At 41.0% G+C, this 20,879-nt stretch overlaps 1 protein-coding gene across 1 annotated transcript in view; it reads right to left on the bottom strand.

Moving 5' to 3' along the window:
• Positions 1 to 20,879, bottom strand: part of IPO11 (importin 11) — a 703,238-nt gene that overhangs the window by 181,114 nt on the left and 501,245 nt on the right. Inside the window, exon 28 of the mRNA XM_077462617.1 lies at positions 7,645 to 7,740. Within this exon, the coding sequence (XP_077318743.1) occupies positions 7,645 to 7,740 (96 nt within the window). The remainder of the gene's footprint in view (positions 1 to 7,644; positions 7,741 to 20,879) is intronic.

Genomic DNA, 20,879 nt, shown 5'->3' with positions numbered 1-20,879 from the left:
AAACGCCCCATCCCGACGAGCTCATGCACAGAAGCGAGCGCATACATGAGTAGCGCCCACATATGAAAATGGTAGTCAAACCACACATGTGAGGTATCACCGCGATTGGTATATAATTCTAGCCCTAGACCTCCTCTGTAACGCAAAAAATGCAACCTGTAGAATTTTTTAAATGTCGCTTAGGCTGCTTTCACACTGGGGCGGTATTCAGGCGTTACAGCGCTAAAAATAGCGCCTGTGTAACGCCTGAAAAAAACCGGCCCCTTTAACTCCAGTGTGAAAGCCGGAGGGCTTTCACACTGGAGCGATGCGCTGGCAGGACGGTGAAAAAAGTCCTGCTAGCCGCATCTTTGCAGCGGTGAAGGAGCGGTGTATTCACCGCTCCTAAACTGCTCCTACCCATTGAAATCAATGGGACACCGCGGCAATACCGCCGGCAAAGCGCCGCTGCAGCGGCGCTTTGTGGGCGGGTTTAACCCCTTTTCGGTCGCTAGCGGGGGTTAAAACCACCCCGCTAGCGCCCGCACACCGCCGCTAAAACGACGGTAAATCGCCGCTAAAAATAGCGGCACTTTACCGCCGCCGCCGCTCCCGCTGCAGTGTGAAAGCAGCCTTATGGAGATTTTTGAGGCTAAAAGTTTGACACCATTCCACGAGCGGGCGCAATTATGAAGCGTGACATGTTGGGTATCAATTTACTCGGCGTAACATTGTCACAATATATAAAAGAATGTGCTAATTTTACTGTTGTCTTATTTTTTTTATTCAAAAAAGTTAATTTTTTCCAAAGAAAAGTGCACTTATAAGACCACTGCGGTGTGAAAAAAAGTATTGCAATGACCGCCATTTTATTCTCTAGTGTGTTAGAAAAAAAAAAGTTTTTTTTTGCTAGAAAATTACTTATAACCACCAAACACAGAGTCTGAAAAAGAGGCCTGGTCCTTAAGTGGTTAAGCAGCCAAATCTTCCGGTCTGTAAGTGTTTAAGTAAACCTTTGGATTTTGTTCACACAATCAATATTGTATATGAACGTTCACCAATTTGGACTATGTTCATAAGTATTATTTTGTCAGTTATATTTTTCTTATTTGCACTGCGGTATGCTGATATGAATATTGGCTGTTTAGATATTTCATGTACCGCATATATTTACACAATTTTGTTGGAATTGTAGTACTGGCCGCTATTTTTTTTTAGGATAGCACAGTATTTCCTATAAGCATTCATGGGGTTGCACAAATAAAAAAACAATATCGTGTACCTGGCCTTAGTTTACCCCAGTCAGCGCTAATGAAAACCTACTTATTGTTTTTTTTTTTTCAATTGTTGATACTTAAGAAAAAAATTCTTTATTTGATTTGCTTGTTAATTATTTAATTATTAAATACTGCATACCAGATTAATTTTAGTGTAATTTTAAATGAGACAAATAGCAGAATGAAATTTATACTTTTTAATCTGCAGTAACATTTTTATTATATACATAATAAGTAATATATAAGGAAAACAAAAGTACTTTTCAAGGCTGGATTCACACCTATGCAGTTTTAGTGCTTTTTGCATTTTGCAGATTTGCACTACAGTTCATTTAACATGGTTTCCTATGGAAGACGTTCTGTAGAGCAAATCTGCAAAATGCAAAAAAGCACAAAAAAATGCATAGGTGTGAATCCAGCCTTAGGTTGTATTACTTTTTTGTCTACAGATAGCATAACAAATATTATTGCAAACAAATATAACCAGAAGAAAACCTTGTCTGGCCTGAAAAAAGTAATATACAGATTTATCTCTGATTAAACTGGTCCATAGCAGAAATATAGAAATTGCTCTGGTCCATAGGAGGATAGCCAGGTGTGAGAGATAAAATTGGTAAAAAAAAATAAAAAACACTCCTCAAAAAAAAAAAAGAAATCTGGCAACCTGCCCAATCTGGAATTCTGTCTCAGTGGTATGAACAATACTGCGATGATTAGTTGTATGGCATATATAACATACAGCACAGCATTGAGAGTGGAGTGGTGTGAAGAAACTAAGGTACTGCACCGTATACATAGTGAGGCAGTCCAGAATGTTCTGTATATTAAAGTGTACAAAGAGGGCACCCCACCATTGAACCCAAGCAATTCAGGGAGTGGGTGGGTCAATCTTTTACTTCCCAAGTTTTGTCTTTAACAATAATAGTGTGACAAAAACCATGCTTTTTGGTCACTGAACGAACAAGATTGAATAACGATTTTGCTTTTATTGGGAGACACAGAGTTCAGGGTTTTTGAGAAGATATTCTATTCTCACTTTAAGGCCCCTTTCACACCAGCGGACCGATGGGGTCCGTCTGTCTACTTTGCCGGTGGACCCGGTGGGACCACCCATTGTTTTCTATGGGGTGGCAGATGTCAGCGGACACCTGCTGGGCATTCGATCCAATAAAATCTGGTAAAAGAAGACGTATGGTGAGTTGTTCGTCATCCATCCAGCGGATCGGATGACAATTGGAAGTAAACGGACATGCAGCGATTTTCCATCTGACCTCTCATAGAAGAGAGCAGTCCTTGTCCTTGTCCAGTCAGCATTGAAAGGTCACAGACCTGTCATCCGCCTGCTCAACGGGGATCAGCAGAGAGATCCCCCCCCCCGAGCAGGCGTATCTGCTTGGACTGAAAGGGGCCTAACACATATGACCTTATAAGGAAGAACCATATTTGTAATTACGTTGTCTAAAAGCATTAGGTTACTTCCTCGTTTCATCAAATATGTCTAAAAAAGTGGAAAATGTTATTTCCAGTGACCTCCTTTAATTTAGAAGCACACTGACAGAAACCGTGCTTAGTGGAGTTCTTTTACCTTTGGGGTTATGAAAGATATTCACTATTTACAACTTGTAGATATAAAAATGGTACAAAAAAGGAATTGCTTCCCTTAGTAGGTAATATAATTTCCTTTCTCCCTCTTTTTTTGGAGAATAAGGAGAATAAACCCCAAAACAAAAATGTATTATATTGCAGCTTACCAATTCTTGAATGTGGTGGCTACCTTTGTTTCCCTTTTTCTTTATCTTCAGCTGGTGATCCGGCCAGTAAGTCTGTTCTTTTTTCAAATTTCCTTACTTTCTAACAGACCAAGCTGGCCAGAAAATATGACAGAGGGCTCATGGCAAAAACAAACTATTTAAAACTGAGAGGGGTGCATGCATTGGTAAGTTTTTATTCATCTCTTCTTTTCCTTGTTTGCAGCCTCTGGGGCCTTTCAAAAAGGTGTGGATATGTAATGACAGATCATGCAACACTTAGATTGCACACAGGTGGACATCATTTCACTAATTATGTGACTTCTGAAAGTAATTGGTTGCACCAGAGCTTTTTATTGGCTTCATAACAAAGGGGGTGAATACATACGCACATGCCAATTATCAGTTTTGATTTCTGAAAAATAGTTTGATGTATATATTTTCTAATTTTACTTCACCAACTTAGACTATTGTGTTCTGATCCATCACATATAATTCATATTAAAAAAGCATTGAACTAAAGGCTGTAATGTAACAAAATAGGTAAAAAGCCAATGGGGGTGAATAGTTTAGCAAGGCACTGTATAGTGTGCAGAGCCCAGTCCACAACTAATGTGAAATGCTCATTTCAAACAAATGGAAATGAGTGGTAAAATAAGAGGAGCTCAAAGATGTTATTAGGAGGCAAGGAAACACAGGAACAATTTAATGAGAAATTAACTACAGGGCAATTAGATAGTGAATGTGTATGGTTTATTTTTGGAAAATAGGGATATTGTTTAGCAACATTCTCCATTCCCAGCCAGGCGAAACAATGTTACCTTACGTCACTTCGCCTTTTGGCCATTGGGGTCGGGCTCGCACCGCCAGAGGAGCACGCCCGCAGCCAATGCGAGTGCCTGGCGGGCAAGTATGAACACCGATCTACCAAGTATGAACACCGATCTCTTTCTCCTCCTAGACAGTCCTATCCCCCCTACAGTTAGAACACACCTAGGGAACACAGTTAATCACTTGTTTGCCCCCTAGAGTTAACCCCTTCCCTGCCAGTGACATTTATGCAGTAATCAGTGCATTTTTATAGCACTGATCGCTGTATAAATGTCAATGATCCCAAACAATGTGTCAAAAGTGGCCAACTTGTCAGCCACAATATCGCAGATCGCCGTCATTACTAGTAAAAAACAAAATAATAATAAAAATGCCATAAATCTATCCCATATTTTGTAGACGCTATAACTTTTGCGCAAACAAATCAATTTACGCTTAACGTCTTAAAGGAGCGATGTACAACTACGGTGATTTGCCCAGCCAAGCCAACCTGCTGCAGTATAACTGCGGTGGCTGGGCGGCTAGTGTAACTGCCTTTACGAGGAATAAACAGAGAGCTTATACTGACAGTTTGCAATAGCCCTGGAAACTGGAACTGACCACACTGGCTTTTTTTTTTTACAAAGGTCCTTTAAGTTGTTATTGAGGTCCTTCATAGGCCTCATGCATACTGGAGGTTTTTGCAGCTGCTCTTAGGGGTGTCAGACATTTTTTTTCTGCCTCTAAACTCCCCTGCAAGTTAGCAGTAGTTATAGTCCATGCACACACAGGCTTTTATCAGTGTCAAGGGCTTTTAGAGGCAGGAAAAAAAAAAAGACTTACTACCAGTGCGTCACATCTCGCACATCTCTGCGTTCTGAATCGCCATGATTCTACCCGCGATTCACTAAAGTGACAAATGGCAGGACACCATGCATTCCTGGGGAATTGCCTGTCGATTTCAATAGCCCCCAAAATGCAGCGCGATTTTCACATGATTCGTTGGGCGAGAATTGTGAAAAAAAACATATGAACAGAACCGTGGGATGGCTGTCACCCAAAAGAAATACAGGAGCTTCTTTTGGGCGACTGCCATCCTGCGCATCTATTTATTAGTTTTTACCTTGATTGTCGTCCCCCATATGCCTAGATGTGAATGGAGCCTTAGGGATTGATAAACTGCAATATATTAACATTTGTTTTGTGTTTAATACTGCTTTAGCCAATTTTCTAACTTACGCTTACAGCATTTCTATTTTACCTTGCCTATGAGCAGCACAGCAACATCATACAACACTCCTCACAGTAAGGCACATATACATTTACAGTACTGAATCAGCTAGCATTTAAATGACAAACTCAAGCAGACGGTCCTTCAAGCAGGCAGAACTGGAATATTCTCCATACAATTCAAGAGCCTGGTTTTATTTTTGGAAACATGTTTATTACTTGTAGGTTGGCTAGGTAACATTGTCGGATAAAATGCTGCACACATGAGCCTCTGATTACATGGTTCATGGAGCATCTGTACTGGAAATGTACGCATGACTGAGCTATGGGATTTGTATTGGATACCTGGTCATTCATGATAAAAAAAAAATCCTCAGTCCTGTATTAGAGTGTAGTAAATACAACAAGGTTCTTATAGAGCTTTATTTCTGTATTTTATTGTTTTACTGTGATTAAATAGGGTCTGCAATTAAATATCACCCCACCACAACACCCCCAACAATATGAGAGCAAACAGTGCAATTTTTAGTCAGACCACATTTCGAAATACTGTGTCAAGTTCTGGAGGCCTCACTTAACCACTTTCCGCCTGTGCTATAGTTGAAAGTTGGCTACAGCGCAGGCTTCCAGTGCCGGAAGGGAGCAGAGATAAGTGACACTGTCACTAGGCAGAACGTGGAGATGCTTGTTAACATTAGCATCCCCCCGTTCTTCCTCCCTGTGAGACGATTGCGGGTATCCCCACAGCGATCAAGTCCGTGGTAAGGGGTGTACTTGGTCAGCAACAATGTTTAGGTAGGTGGAGAGATGGGAAACAGTCGAAAAAGTTGTACAATGATAAGTGATACATCTATGACATGGTATTCAAACTATATAACATGAAAGGCTTAATAAAGACTTCTGAGACTTTATGTAGATTTGTAAATTATTGCAAGACCTCTCAGCTTAAGATAGGCAAATCCTGGGATACAGTTCAAGTAATACTTTACTTCGCAATGCATTTCTGCCACTAGGAGGCACTACAGAGGAAAGCCTGCAGTTTAGTTTGCTTGTGGGCTGTATCTTGTACCTCCTACAGTTGGGTGATTGTGGCAATAGAGTAGATGTTAGTTTCTGTCCTCTCAGGCCCGAATTGATAGGTAAGAGGGTAAATTTATCTGATAAAATTAGTTTATCTTTTTTTTAACCTTTAAATTATTCCTTTTAATGTTCTCCACCATCACAGCATAAGGTTTCCCTATAGTCTGGCCCATAAATTGTTATTTCTTTTCCTCCTCTCAATAAAATGGTGAGACCAACATCTATAGCATGGGAACATTTTGACAGTGAAAATCCTGAGAGCAAAGCTGCAATTTCCAAATATTATGAGAATAAATATTATTTTCCAAATGCTACAACACATTCGTGCATACCAGAGGTGCCCTAAAGACACAAAAAAATATTTTATGGAATTAAATGATGACGACCAGAACAAAAGTGTGAGTAGCTTCTCCCCCCCAGAGTTCTCATTACAGAAACACTCTTTCTGCTTCTGGATCATCACAGTGTTTCTTCACCAGCAACATCTTCAAGTAAGGAAGTGTTACAAACCATAGTCTCCCAAAAATATGCAATACCTTCATTTACAGATAAAATGGTACCCATTAGTTTAGTAGAAAATTGATCAAGCTTGCAATATATGCTTCTGTATCAGCATTGTCAACGTAAAATGCATATTGGCAGGAATCAATAAATTATTGTGAGGGAAAGGGGTAGATTCCTTTTATTATGTATAGTTGAAATGGTTTTAACATATACAGTCCTTTTTATTCCATTTGCAATAAAAAATAACATTTTAAAAAGTTTAGTTTATTTACTAAATAAGCTGTACTTGTTTTACAAGCCTTATTTACGCTGCATTTTACCTTCCCAGTGTAACAAAATGACTTTAAATTTATAAAACTACTCCACAATGAATTTTTTTCACTGTTTCCAAAATTTCAGCCTCCATGTTTTCCTTTAAACCTGCCCAGCCCTGCTGTGTATATTGAATGCAGCAGAAGCCTTTGTCAATCAACACAGAAGGGCGTGGTAGGTAAATTGATTACGGATTACACAGGTGCGTTTGCATTGGCACAGCATCCTGTAACTTCAGGCATGGTGCACAGCAAACTGAAAAACTGACCACTCCAGCTTGGAACTACTTTCATTCTTTGCATGGCCAGTTTGAGTTAGTATAGAAAGGGGGCTGGCAAAATCACCAATTAGTTCACCCATTAATGTAAAAATAAAAAAAATATAAAAGGCTGGATTTTCCAGCAGTTACATAAAAGTACAAGCACCTAATTTCAATATTAAGTTAACGGTACCATAAACTTTAAGAAGCAGTGAATACAACTTGAAACTAAGAAGCAAATAGAGAGGGTGAATCTCTCTACGAACGGCAAAGACAGCAATAAAAACTGACTGGTGTTCTAATTCTTCTGCACTCTATTTAAAACAAAAAAAAAGTTTTACATTTAATTAAACTTTAAGAATCTCTTTTCTAATGTCTCCATTTTTTCTCATTATCAGTGACTGTAATACTAGAAATAAAACATTTAACATATTTTTTCACTTACTCTTTGTAGGTATTTGTCTCTGGGTCCTCCGTCATTACATCATGTAGACTTTCCACACAAATGTTAATGATCGCACAAAATTTATCTTGGACAACACTGTAAAAATAGGAAAAGTATGTAATATAGTCAAACTCCATGAAACTAGCAGTAGTGTAAAAAAAAAAATGCGTTTACAGGTTAATATATATGCACACAGTATCTCACAGAAGTGAATATACCCCTCACATTTTTGTAAATATTTTATTATATCTTTTCATGTGACAACACCGAAATAATTGCACTTTGCTACAATATAAAGTAATGAGTGTACAAGTTTGTATAACAGCATAAATGTGCTGTCCCCTCAAAATAACAACACACACCCATTAATGTCTAAACCTCTGGCAACAAAAGTGGGTACACCTCTAGAAAATGTCCAAATTGGCCCAAAGTGTCAATATTTTGTGTGGCCACAATTATTTTCCAGCACTGCTTTAACCCTCTTGGGCATGGAGTTCACCAGAGCTTCACAGGTTGACACTGGAGTCCTCTTCCACTCCTCCATGACATCACGGAGCTGGTGGATGTTGGAGACATTGCACTCCCCACAGAAGCTGAATAGGGTTTAGGTCTGGAGACATGCTTGGCCAGTCCATCACCTTTACTTTCAGCTTCTATAGCAAGGCAGTGGTCGTCTTGGAGGTGCCTTTTAGGTTGTTATGTTGGATTATTGCCCTGCGACCCAGTCTCCAAAGGGAGGGGATCATGTTCTGCTTCAGTATGTCACAGTACATGTTGGCATTCATGGTTCCCTCAATGAACTGTAGCTCCCCAGTGCCAGCATGCAACCCCTGACCACGACACTCCCACCACCATGCTTGACTGTAGGCAAGACACACTTGTCTTTGCACTCCAAATGCAATTCCAATTGCAGAACAATTTGATGCAGTGTGCGGCAAATGGTCTCAGCACTGACAGGCTGACCCCCTCACCACTTCAGCCTCTGCAGCAATGCTGGCAGCACTCATACATCTATTTCCAAAAGACAACTGGTTATGACGCTGAGCATGTGCATTCAACTTCTTTGGTCAACCATGGCGAGGCCTGTTCTGAGTGGAACCTGTCCTGTTAAAGCGATGTATGGTCTTGGCCACCATGTTGTAGCTCAGTTTCAGGGTCTCGGCAATCTTCCTACAGCCTAGTGTCATGGTTATGCAATAGAGTTCGTCTGCTTACCTGTCTGCATGTGTTCATTTCTAGAGACCAGCCGAGTCTCACCTGACTGCTTTTATATCCATCCTCTGGCATGGCTCCACCCTAGCTCCTATCAGACAACTCTATATTAACCTGTGCACTGCTAGCCTATCCTGCTGATCAACCTTTGTGTGTTAGCTTCCTGCCGTGTGCTCTGCTACGGTTTTCCGTTACCGACTTTGGCGTGTCTTGACTATCCCTGTTTGCCTGTGATCCTGACCTTTTGGCGTGTACCCGACTATTCTTGTCTGCTTGTGGCCCCGACCTTGGCTTTGTCTCTCACCATCCCTATCCTCCTGTTGCCTACTGTGGGTGTGAGCTGGGGGACCCTGGGGGTCGCGACCTGGAGCCAGTTGCAGCCAAGTCCATCCTCACCACCAGAGGTGCTGGTGAACACCTGCTGGCTCTTAGACTCCGCGCCCCAGGGAAACTTACGCTCTTACCCCAGTGGGATCTGTCCCCCGTCTGCAGCAGTCAGCCGTAGGGTCCACAACCTTGCGGTGCACTCCTAAGCCCTACGGTGTGCATCGGTCACCTGGGCTCTAGGTGACCTGACACCTAGGCCATCTTTACGTAGAGCAACAATTACTTTTTTCAGATCCTCAGAGTTCTTTGCCATGAGGTGCCATGTTTAACTTCCAGTGACCAGTATATGAGAGTGAGAGTGATAACACCGATATTAACGCACCTGCTCCCCATCCACACCTGTGACCTTGTAACACTAAAGCTTCACATGACACCGGGGAGGGAAAATGGCTAATTGGGCCCAATTTGAACATTTTAACTTAGGGGTGTACTCGCTTTTGTTGCCAGCAGTTTAGACATGAATGGCTGTGTTGGGTTATTTTGAGGGGACAGCAAATGTACACTATTTTACAAGCTGTACACTCACTACTTTACATTGTAGCAAAGTGTAAATTCTTCAGTGTTGTCACATGAAAAGAGATAATAAAATATTAACAAAAATGTGAGGGGTGTACTCACTTTTGTGAGATACTGTATATATTTGAAAAAAAAGTCATTTGATGAATACTGTACCAAAAGATAATTTCCAAAATCTACCCGCACCTGCTTTCACTATTTGAAAAGAGCGCTTTGCCCACATGGCCACATCATTCATTCAGAGTTCTGTGAAAGATTGAACTACAAGTACTGACAGCCTTTGCGACTGATGGCTTGTAGTTCTCAATGAACTACCAGGGCACTGTTGAGCGATCTAGGTAGTTTATTGATTCTCCCTGTCATTGTGTAACTGCCTGTCCATATGAGGTATGAGCAGACAGCTTCACCGACAGTCTGCAGGAGTCATGCACCTGCAATCTGCTGATTGCATGTTCCATCCTTTCTAAGCTCCTACAAAAAAAAAAAAAATAGTAAAAAAACATTTTTTTTTTACCTGCAAAAAAATGTGCATTTATTAATTATTTTTAAAGTTGAACTTATCCAAGACAATGGTTTTGTTTATTAATCAGAAACTTCGTAAAAGGATGCCTTTGGTGTGTGTAGTGGCCCTACTGTAATTTACTAAATTACCATTGTCTGAAAATGTATGTAAGTCACTATAAAATTAGAAAAGCCTCTGAACGCAAAGGACATTCAGTTTACACTAACATGGATTTAAACTACATATAAAGCACATGGGCAGTTTTGTACCAGCATTTTCAATGATGCAGTTCTTATCTAGAATGCATATTTTGTATTGTTTTAAGGAAACCAGATATGAGAGAAATATGAAGCCTGTCAATGCTGACCTCTCCTGTAAATGTTTTCCGGCTGCTCTGTTGGCCCTACTGGTTCAATGATTCTAGTCACTGACCTGAATCAAGTATATAATTCATTTTCTATACTTTAGACTGAAGGAAGCCTTGGTTTTATCTGAATAGCTTTATTTGGCTCTCTGATTACCAGGCGAAAGCACCGGCTAGTCAACTGGGACTTCTGGTGGGATGGGAGATCCTAGTAAAGCTGTGGAAGGCGGCTGCTTGTACAAGAGGGCCGACCATTGGCTTTAAAAACGGTACAACCACTTGAAGTCCAGTGTCGTGCCAGGTACATGACTGGTCAGGAAGTGGTTTAAACAGTCTTCTTTTGCTGGGAACATTTTTTTTTTTAAAGGCGACACTTTAAAAAGTATACATAAAAAAAATAAGAATAGACAAAACTAAACTTAAGCCTGTATAGTTCCTACTAAATATGCACTTTTTTTTTTTTTAAATCAGAGAAGTATAAATGGGTCCTTAAAAGACCTTTTCAAAGATCACGGAATATGCTGCGAAAAGTCTGCCAGCAAATCTGGAGGCTGTTCTTACTTCGACCACTGACAGATGGACAGTGACAGATATGCCACAGGTAATGGAGTTGATCATTTTCTATAAAACCTCCTCACTTTCCTCTGTGGTTAAGTGCGTATCTCTCTGCTTTTCAGATTCCCTGCCATGTGACTGGTTAAAGATGAACTCCAGGCAATAAGCTAAATACACAGATGAAATGCACGTAATATGAAATGCATATAAGAGAGCTGTTTTACCTGTCATAGATGTATATATTTGTTCAGTCCGGAGATTTATACATCCTTGCTAGACAGCACAGCCAGGGGGGTGACACCACTTTTTGTTTGTTATAGAATGTTTAAGGAATACAGTGATGTCTTCTCTCTACACCCAGCTTGCTGATTGGTCAGTAAATTAACAGAATGAAAGCAATGATATGCACTCTGCTCCTTACTACTATAAGCATGGCCTCTGCATTGTGTAAAAAGGCTATTTGATCTTGTCTTCTCCGATCCTCCCCTTCTTGCATTTTGCCTCCACAAAACCTCTCCGGATAAGACTTAAGAGTTAGTGGAGTCACTCTGCACATGCTCAGTTTGGTGTGTATTGCTAGAGAGTTGTTTTTTCTTGGGAGAGTTAATGTGAACAGCACAGGGCCAATCAGAACTGTCCAGAGGGTCAGGGGTCCGGCATCCTTATTGGACATTCACGGGAAAATGAAAACTCCTTCTACAAAAGTTTAACCAATGCTCGGCTGGACACTGATAACAATCACAAGACTGCTATATACTGCTGATGAGAAAAGGTATTTAGCAGTTTATATTTAAAAAAAATATATATAGCATTTCCATGTTCTGTGTACTGTGGGAGACCAGATATAGTGAATGCTGGGTTTAGTAACACTTTGATGATGTATTAATGAATACCTAGCTTCATTAAGGGGTATTCACACACAGCTACAGCAGCATCCAAGTGTCCAATCCAACTAAATGCATGGCCTTTTTGACTGGGCAAAGCTTTAAAAACGTACTGGTAGTAGAAGTTTGGGGGCACTCCAGACTACCATATACCAAAAAAGTTTTTATACTATATTTATCTCCAAACTGTACAGGACAGAAGGGATGGGTCCTGGACGGAAGATATATTTCCTTTCTATTTAGGTTGTGGTCATTTTTTGGAAGAGTTCGGGAGTCATTTTTATTACTCATGGTTTCTCATCCAGGCAGCATAAGAGGTTCCAGGGTAGTCCAGACCTAGAGGACTGATAAACAGTACTCTCTGGATTGGTAAATCCTCATTTGGTACACAGAATTCTGAGGTCTGGAGAAACTGAGCGGAAAAGAGCCTGACTGACTGCATGGAATAACCCACCTACAAGGGAGGTTTGACAAGCGTCAGGAAGGAGTCAATGCCTATCTATGGGGAGCAGCGCAATAGTCCACAGCTGTGAGAAAGTGTGGGGTGTGTGGAGACAGATTCTGTTTTGCTCCAGAGGCTTGTCTTATACCCTGAAACAGACAGGAACTCTAAACTGTAAAGTGTAGGACCGAGATACTGACAGTGAGCCATTTTGTGGTGTTAATTTTACCTGGCCTATGAACTGTTTTGCCTTTATTTTTGCTGAAGAAAACTTAAAGCGGTAGTAAACTCGCTAGTAAACAAGCCGCAATGACGTCACTCGCGCATTTGCGCAGCAGTTTTAGCAGCTGCACACAACTCTGAGGGAGGTATGCCATTCCTTCAGAGTGCATGCACCGGTGGGGTCACTGGCTGTTGCTCGCCATTATAACCTTCTAAACAGTGCATGTTTAGGAGATATTCATTTGACCTACAGGTAAGCTTTATTATAAACAACTCTGTAGGTAAAAATGGAAAAGGACAGATTACTAACACTTTAAAGTGTTTGCTTGTTTTGAAAGACCAAAAAAAGACTACTTACTTTTACAAATTGATAAATGGTGATCTCAGGCTAACTAAACATACACTTTCATGCTGCATATTTTTACCTGTATGGAATACACAAGGAAGCAACCATGTGCATTTCCTTCAGACTGTTTTGTATAAAATTCATAATAGATCTACATGCAAGTTAATAGATGCAGCCACGAGAATTTTTATATTTTCTAATGAATATAAAAACAAACCATAAAGTATACAACCTGTCATTGAGCACAAATAGTGTGGGTCATAACCTCTGGCTCATTTGCTGTCCATACAAGTAGCAATTTCATATTTAAACTTAGATTTTCTGACAAACTTAAAAAATCAAAAATCAAATAAATAATACAATTGATTTGAAAAACCCTTGACTGAGCGTAGTATAAAATTCAAATCACTTTCTATCAGGTTGCTTGATGGCATTCATGGTATTGATTAATTTCTATTCAATAACATTTATTTTCTTCAAACCATTGTTTTGTTACAGTGTGAATACAAGTTTTCAGTGCAATCAAATTCATGAATGATCTTACCTAATGATGTTACCTTAGTTTATTCATATTAGCAAGTGAAAGCTGAAAATTGCTTATGAAAGTTGTAGTGTGTATGGCCTGCATTAGACTAGACATACAAGATCATTTAAACCTCATGGTACTGACAGATTTAAACCCATCTTCTTGATAAATTAACAACCCTCCAATTTATCAGTTTTTTATTTGCCATATAAAATATCTTGTGCAGCTCTTCTTTTACTAACCTTACCTAACCTTACCTAACTCAGCTGTCTGTGCCCCTAGCTTCTTTTAGAAGTGACAACCAATGAATCCAGGACTGCAGACTATGCCCACACTGACTAATTCCTTCTTTGGAAATGATGCTGCGCAGTCTGAGACGATCCGGCTATTGGACCGCCAATAGGAAGTGGCCACATGGCTGCCGGTGCATCACGTGACCACGGATTTAGGTGAGTAGTTTGGCTTTCTAGTTAATAGTTATTTTTTGTTTTGTTTTTTACACTAACCAAGTAAATAGTTGGGGGTGGGGGCTTAACGACCAAAGTTGAGCAATAATTATTTCTGGACATCTCACTTGAAACACACTGAACTCCGTGTGCCTCAAAATGGACAAACATACATTCTCCGTTCAGAATAATATAAACAATTATAGAAGCAGGTTCATTGGATATTTGGATCAGACCAATTACTGCATATATTATATTTACATTGGCATATTATTGAATATATAGGACTGAAGTCGTCAGAAAATCAGCACAAAGGTTTATGTACAAATAAATTTAAGAATTTTGTAAATAACTGATGAAAAACCAGAAGCTACCAAAACCTTTAGGCCCCTTTCACACGGGACGGATCAGTAATGATCCGCCCCGTGATGATCCGCTCGCTCAGCGGGGATCGCTCCGTTGTCCCCGCTGAGCCAGCGTCGGACAGGGCGGTCTCCGCACACTGTGCAGGGACCGCCCTGTCAGCTCTCCGCTCTCCTCTATGGGAATCGGATGCGCACGGACCGTCTGTCCGTCTTCATCCGATCCGCTCTGCAGACGGATAGAAAAATAGGATTTTCCTCCATCTGCAGAATCGGACAGTAGCGGAGGCGGACGAAATCGGGTGTCTGCGGATGTTCATCCGCAGACACCCGCTATCCCATAGGGATGAATGTATGCCCGTATTTCATCCGCAAACGGATGGATGAAATACGGACATATCGTCCGCATGTGTGAAAGGGGCCTAATAAGTGCCATGGGACATCAACGAACGCATCAACAGACAATAAAAAAAAGGTTGTCAAATTATTATAGCTATTCTGTGATTTTCTAAACCTTTTATATTTTGCAGGGAAGAATAAAAAAAAAAGTTTAAAGGTAGCCATCCATACAGGCAGCTCTGTCATCATGTGAACAGATTTTTGTGTTTTGTTTTTAAAGCTTTGGATACAATCTATACTAACTGAAATACCACTGTAGTTAACCTTTAACAAAGAGAATTTTGTAGCTCCAGACAAATGCAAAGATGTCAGCATGGCACACGAATAAATAGGGGAGTAATCATTTGCAGTTTCCATCAAACAATGTTTATTCAGTCAAAAAGATAGCCACAATTTTCCGTAAAGATTCCAAAGAACAAAACATGAAATAATGTTAATGATTGGCCGGTAAAAAGGAAAGCAAGGAGAAAAAAAAAAGATAAATCTGAATAGAGCAATTTATTAATCTATAAGAATAAATGACGGCAAACATGAATACAAGTTTCTTTACACCAGAACAGAACAGAATATTGGACGATTCCTATCAGATAAGTCAATTATTGGCCTGTAGGCCTGAGTTATAGTGTGTCTAATGCCAGCCATACATGGTGCAAATTTCTTTGCTGCAACCACAGACATTGTTGATGTGGGAATCCCTCTTGCCGAGCCATTGTATTCTTCCAGCGGGGGCGGGGAAAGCTGTCCCCGCCAGGAGAAGACAGTAACTATTGCTAGTGGCTATAGCAGCCCTTACTGATAACTGCAGGTAAAAAACAGCATGGTGGTTGTACCCACGTTGATCAATCGATCAACTTGCTACATTCAGCCTGCCCATACAGGGTTCGAATCTCAGCTGGTTCCTGCTGAACTGGTCGAGGTTCGAGCCGTGTATGGCTTGCCTAAGTCTACCCAAGCAGTGGGATGGAGAGTTCCTGTCCCGCACCCGGAACAAAATAGAGTCAGGCTCATCGCTGCTCAGCCCTACATGGGATGTATTCTATGAATGACATCATGATTCATAGAATACAAAACTTCCTGTGAATGGAAAGTCAATTAGACATCCAGGACCACTTGGCACAAATACAAACTAACATTTAGAGAAATTTAACCTGCACACAGCTGTTTCAGAATTATTAGCTCTTATAAGTGAAAAGTGGTGTAAAACTTTCTAGAAAGTAGTGCTTGGGAAGCAAACAGTCATGATTGATGAAGCTACACCATTCCACCACTTGACATGTACACAGGGGCAACAGTGGCTCTAAAAAAGTGTCCAGCAAGGATCTGCAGACAAACAACATACAGAGCTTGCAGAAAGTCGTTTTCCTTCATACGGCTTTACAGTAACAGGGGTTAGACATTTAACTTTCCCTGAATGAGCATGGCGTCAACCTACAACTTTAAAATGTAAAACGTACAGCTTTAAAAGCTAAGGCCGCGTACACGCGGGCGGATTGTCTGGCCAACTAAGTTCGTCAGACAATCCGACAGACAATACGTCCTACTTTTGAATGAACGGACTTGACCACACACGATGAGCAGACAGTCCGCCGAAAGCTTGCGCGATGACGTGTACGGCACGTACGACGGGACTAGAAATTCGACGTCCAATACACTGCAATGCAACCTTCGGCGTGTAAATCCTTTCTGAGCATGCGCCATACTTAGTCCGTCCAACTTGCCTACACACGAGCGGACTGTCCGCTGAAACCAAGTTTGGACGGACAAAATTACGGAAATTCCGAAAGACTTAGTCCGCCAGACTGTCCGCTGAAAAAGTCCGCTGAAGCCCACACACGAGCGGATTGTCCGCTGAAACACGTTTCAGCGGACTAAGTTGGGCAGACAATCCGCCCGTGTGTACGCGGCCTAAGACTTTTACAAACTTGCATGTGACGAGCCTGGTCAACCTTTCAAGCAGTGCTGAGCAGGTCTAAGGTTTTCCTAGTCTCCTTTTAAGTTAAATGTCAATCTGAAGATAGCTGCCACTTTTACGTATCTCAGTTAAACGTGGGGTTAGGCATTAACAAATTGCAGCTTACTAGTCCTTAGATGTGGTGTCTGCATTAGTCATTTTTTGGGTTTTTGTTCATTTTCACTTGATATTCTTGCCAGTAATACACTTTCTCCCGTAAGGTAACAGTCACGCACTGAACCGTATCTATAGAGTTTTGTCACCCTTGGACGTGAAGTGTGTTAGGAGTACAGAATACCTCCCCTTCCTATTTTCTCCACAACATTGGAGGGAGGTGGTCTGCAATCCACAAATGTATACTGTGCAAGCCTGATAATGCTGTTTACGATAATACTGTAGAAAACACGAGACAGCACTGGATTCCTGGCAAGATCAATGTGCCATTTTTGCAGTAGGGAAAGGAGGTCCTAAAAGTCGTACATCGCGGCAAAACCCTGTGAGGAGGTGTATGACATCCTCAGCCTGGACTCCAACCAGCCCGGGCCCCAATGCGTTTAACTTTGCCCCTCAGAGTTTAATCATGATCCCCATGATTAGGTTCTGGGGCAGAGTGAAATCCATTTGGGGTGTGGCCTGATTGGAGTCCAGACTGAGCCTGTCATACACCTACTCACAGGGTTTTGGCGCAATGTGCGACTTTTAGGACTTTCTTTCCCTACTAGATGTTTTGAGCTGGGGCGAGGTCTGTCCTTGTCGGCACTCCAAGCACTTTGCCATGCAAGAGGACCTGGTGGAGTCTTGAGTGGTGCCTGTCATTTTTGTTTTGGGTCATGTAATTTTTGCAGCTATGGAACAGATATACCAAACGACGCAGACCAAAAGAAAGCTAATGAGAGAAGTTCAATGTTGGGGATTACATAAACGAATATGCTTGTCATTGAAGAGCTGGGAGGAAGAATCCCATAGTAAAATAATGTTTCTGCCTTTGTAGACAAGTAGCATATATATTATCCCCAATATAATACTAAATTACAACTTGAGAGCTTAACATCTCTTATATCTAGCAGTTCAATTAAAATTGCTCTACCATCAGGTATAATTTTCCATGTGAAGTAATATGTAACATTTTAATACAATATCCAGAGATGACAACATTTTCCTTGAAAATGCCCCCCTTCTACTTTTTTTTGTCTAGAAGGAGACATCTTTTTTTGGGAATCATTCAAGAGATTAAAACAATCATGAAAATATGGGTGCCTGTGTATTTCTTGGTTGAGTTCACAAGTACTTGACACAGATCAGCCCCTTTTTGCTTCCACTCACCATGTGACTTGTTACAAGGGTATAATATTGTGGCCTGATCAGTGGGGAAGGGGAGACAAGAAAAGTTTTCTTCTGCCTGCAACAGACTGATGACATCAGACATCATCAGAGTAGGAAATGTCACATACCGGGAGCTTAAAGTGGTTGTAAAGGCCCAAGGTTTTTTATTTTCATGAGTACTATGTGCAACTATGTGAGCCCACTTTCCATCCAGTGATGTCCACAAGAGTCTTGCCTCTCTGGGGACTCATACCCCTGGTTGGCTTTTGGCAGCAGTGGGACCCTGCCCCACTGTTGTTAATCATAGCTTGTGAGCAAATCAGGGGATGGAGGGGGTGGAGCCGAATCGCAGCACTGTGTGCGGATGGACACACAGTCGCCTGTCAGAAGCGTGCCCCCACAGTCAATTTCTTGCTGTGGGGGGCACCCAGTGGGGGTTTTGGGGAGCCAAGAGCACCGGGGTGGGACCTGAGATGAGCAGGTCTGAAACCACTGCACAGAGCAGGTAAGTATAAAGTTTTTTTTTTATTTTATTTTTAAAACCAAGGCTTTACTATTGCTTTAAAGACTGCTTTTTAATAACAGAAGGTTTATTGGGAATTCATTTATGCAGAAGCATTACACTTATGGAAAAATTCACTTTAATAAGACATAAAGGTGGAGATGTTGAAAGGGTGTAAAAACATACTTCCTTTTTTTATATTCCCACAGAAAGTGATGTAACATCATGCATCCATTTAACATCAGTAAAACATGGCCCTATTAAAACGTTTGTTAGCTCACAAAAAAAGAAAAAAAACACAAAAAATATAATTTTGTTCCCTTAAAGCATGTTCTACAACACAATGCTTGTGCTGTGTCATTTGGCCCCTTCTATCACCTAATAAACCTGGCTGATCCTGCCTGGTTATACCCTTCCTCCTGTAAGCTGACCACGATATATATTAGGGATGCTGAGCCCTGACACCGTGGTCAGCATACGTACCTCTGTCATCCACAGCCCTGCTCTACTGGGTCTGCGTCTCCTCTTCCCTGCCTGCCTGGTTATACCCTTCCTCCTGTAAGCTGACCACAATATATATTAGGGATGCTAAGCCCTGATACCGTGGTCAGCATACGTACCTCTGTCATCCACAGCCCTGCTCTACTGGGTCTGCGTCTCCTCTTCCCTGCCTGCCTGGTTATACTCAGCCAGCTGAGCACCAGGAGCCACATTCATATAGGTACAGACTCGGGCAGATTTTTTTTTTTACATAACACAGGCACACTAATTTATAATGGTACAGAGAGGATGGGAGGATTTAGTAGAAGTGGGTTAACAACCAATTTAAAGTAGAGATTTAGGCAAAACATTTTTTGGCCATTTAGTTGCATCTAATGGCATATTAGGCATCCAGGGCCACTTGGCACAAAAACATCCTAACATACAGAGACATTTATCCAACATGCATACAAGCTGTTTCAGGATTATTAGCTCTTATAAGTGCAAGATAGTGTAAGGAATTCTATGAAGTAGTGTCTGAGAAGCAGTCATGACTGATGTAGCAATACCATTCCACCATTTTAACATTATACAGAGCTCCCTGAAAGGTGTTCTTCTTCATGCTGCTTTACAGTAATAGTGGTTAGACATTTAACTTTCCCTGAATGAGCATGGCATCAACCTACAGCTGAGACATTTATGTACTTGCATTTGAAGAGCCTGGTCAACCTTTCAAGCAGTGCTGAGCAGGTCTAAGGTTTTCCTAGTTTCCCTTTTAAGATAAATGTCAATCTAGTGACAGCTGCCACTTTTACGCATCTCAGTTTCTATTAAAATTTCATGTGAAAGATTTTCCTAGAAAGCCATGTGAGTCAGGCTTATACAGAGGAGCTAAAACACATGCCATATATTTTCACTGAATTTATCTTACGTTTGTCAAGACTGGAGAAATCAATGCAAGAGATTCAGCAGCAATAGGTGTGCATCATGCTGTTCCAACAATTGCATTGGAGAACAGGTCCTGTGCACTGCCCCGGGCAACCAGATTCCACCCAACAGGAAAATGATAGACTTCTATAGGCAGTGCACATATTTTTTATAGGAATGACACTTATGGAAACAAAAAGATTTTCATGTACAGTACACACTATCAGATTATAAAGATTTTCATGTACAGTACACACTATCAGATTATAAAGATTTTCATGTACAGTACACACTATCAGATTATCACAGAGAAAAAAATAGGCTTTTAAAGTGCACATTTTGCCATAGTACACAACTAAAAAAGTGCTCAGATTTTAGTAATGCTAATTTTCAGGGAAAGCTTGCAGTCATGACATCTGCAGTTAGGTCAGTATTTCTCAACGAATTCCTTTCAAAGTTTTAGTAACCTTAAAGCTGAAAAAAATCCAGAAGAACTGGGAGGACATTTTTTTTTGCAACAGAAGAAAACGGTGGTTTTCTTTGTGTACAACCTACCACTCCAACTGCCCACTGCCTGGTGGGACTTTTTCTGAGAATATTTTTATAGAAACGAGGGAATACTTGTTGGCCAGCTAGCTTGGGGCCCCCTATGCATATCTTTGCTCGTGGCTCTGCCAACAGAGTCATGGCTAGGTATGCACCTGTGTGCAAGAGCTCAAGTGTGTGCTGCGCAATGTGTAAGTGATGTGTGCATTAGCATTAACTATAATAAACAGTCTATTTAACAGATTGCCTCAGTATCAACACTTACTGGTCTTCAGTGTGTTCCCTGTGTCCTAACCTGTGTGCTGCGTATGTGTATGACCTATCAGGCCATGTTCTGCCCAAT

The sequence above is a fragment of the Lithobates pipiens genome, unplaced genomic scaffold (assembly GCF_037356315.1).
Source record: "Lithobates pipiens isolate NorthernLeopardFrog02 unplaced genomic scaffold, aLitPip1_a1.2 Scaffold_3, whole genome shotgun sequence".
In the NCBI taxonomy this organism is placed as follows: Eukaryota; Metazoa; Chordata; class Amphibia; order Anura; family Ranidae; genus Lithobates; species Lithobates pipiens.
Note: the sequence above shows the minus strand (reverse complement) of the source record. Positions and strands in the feature narration are given on the sequence as shown.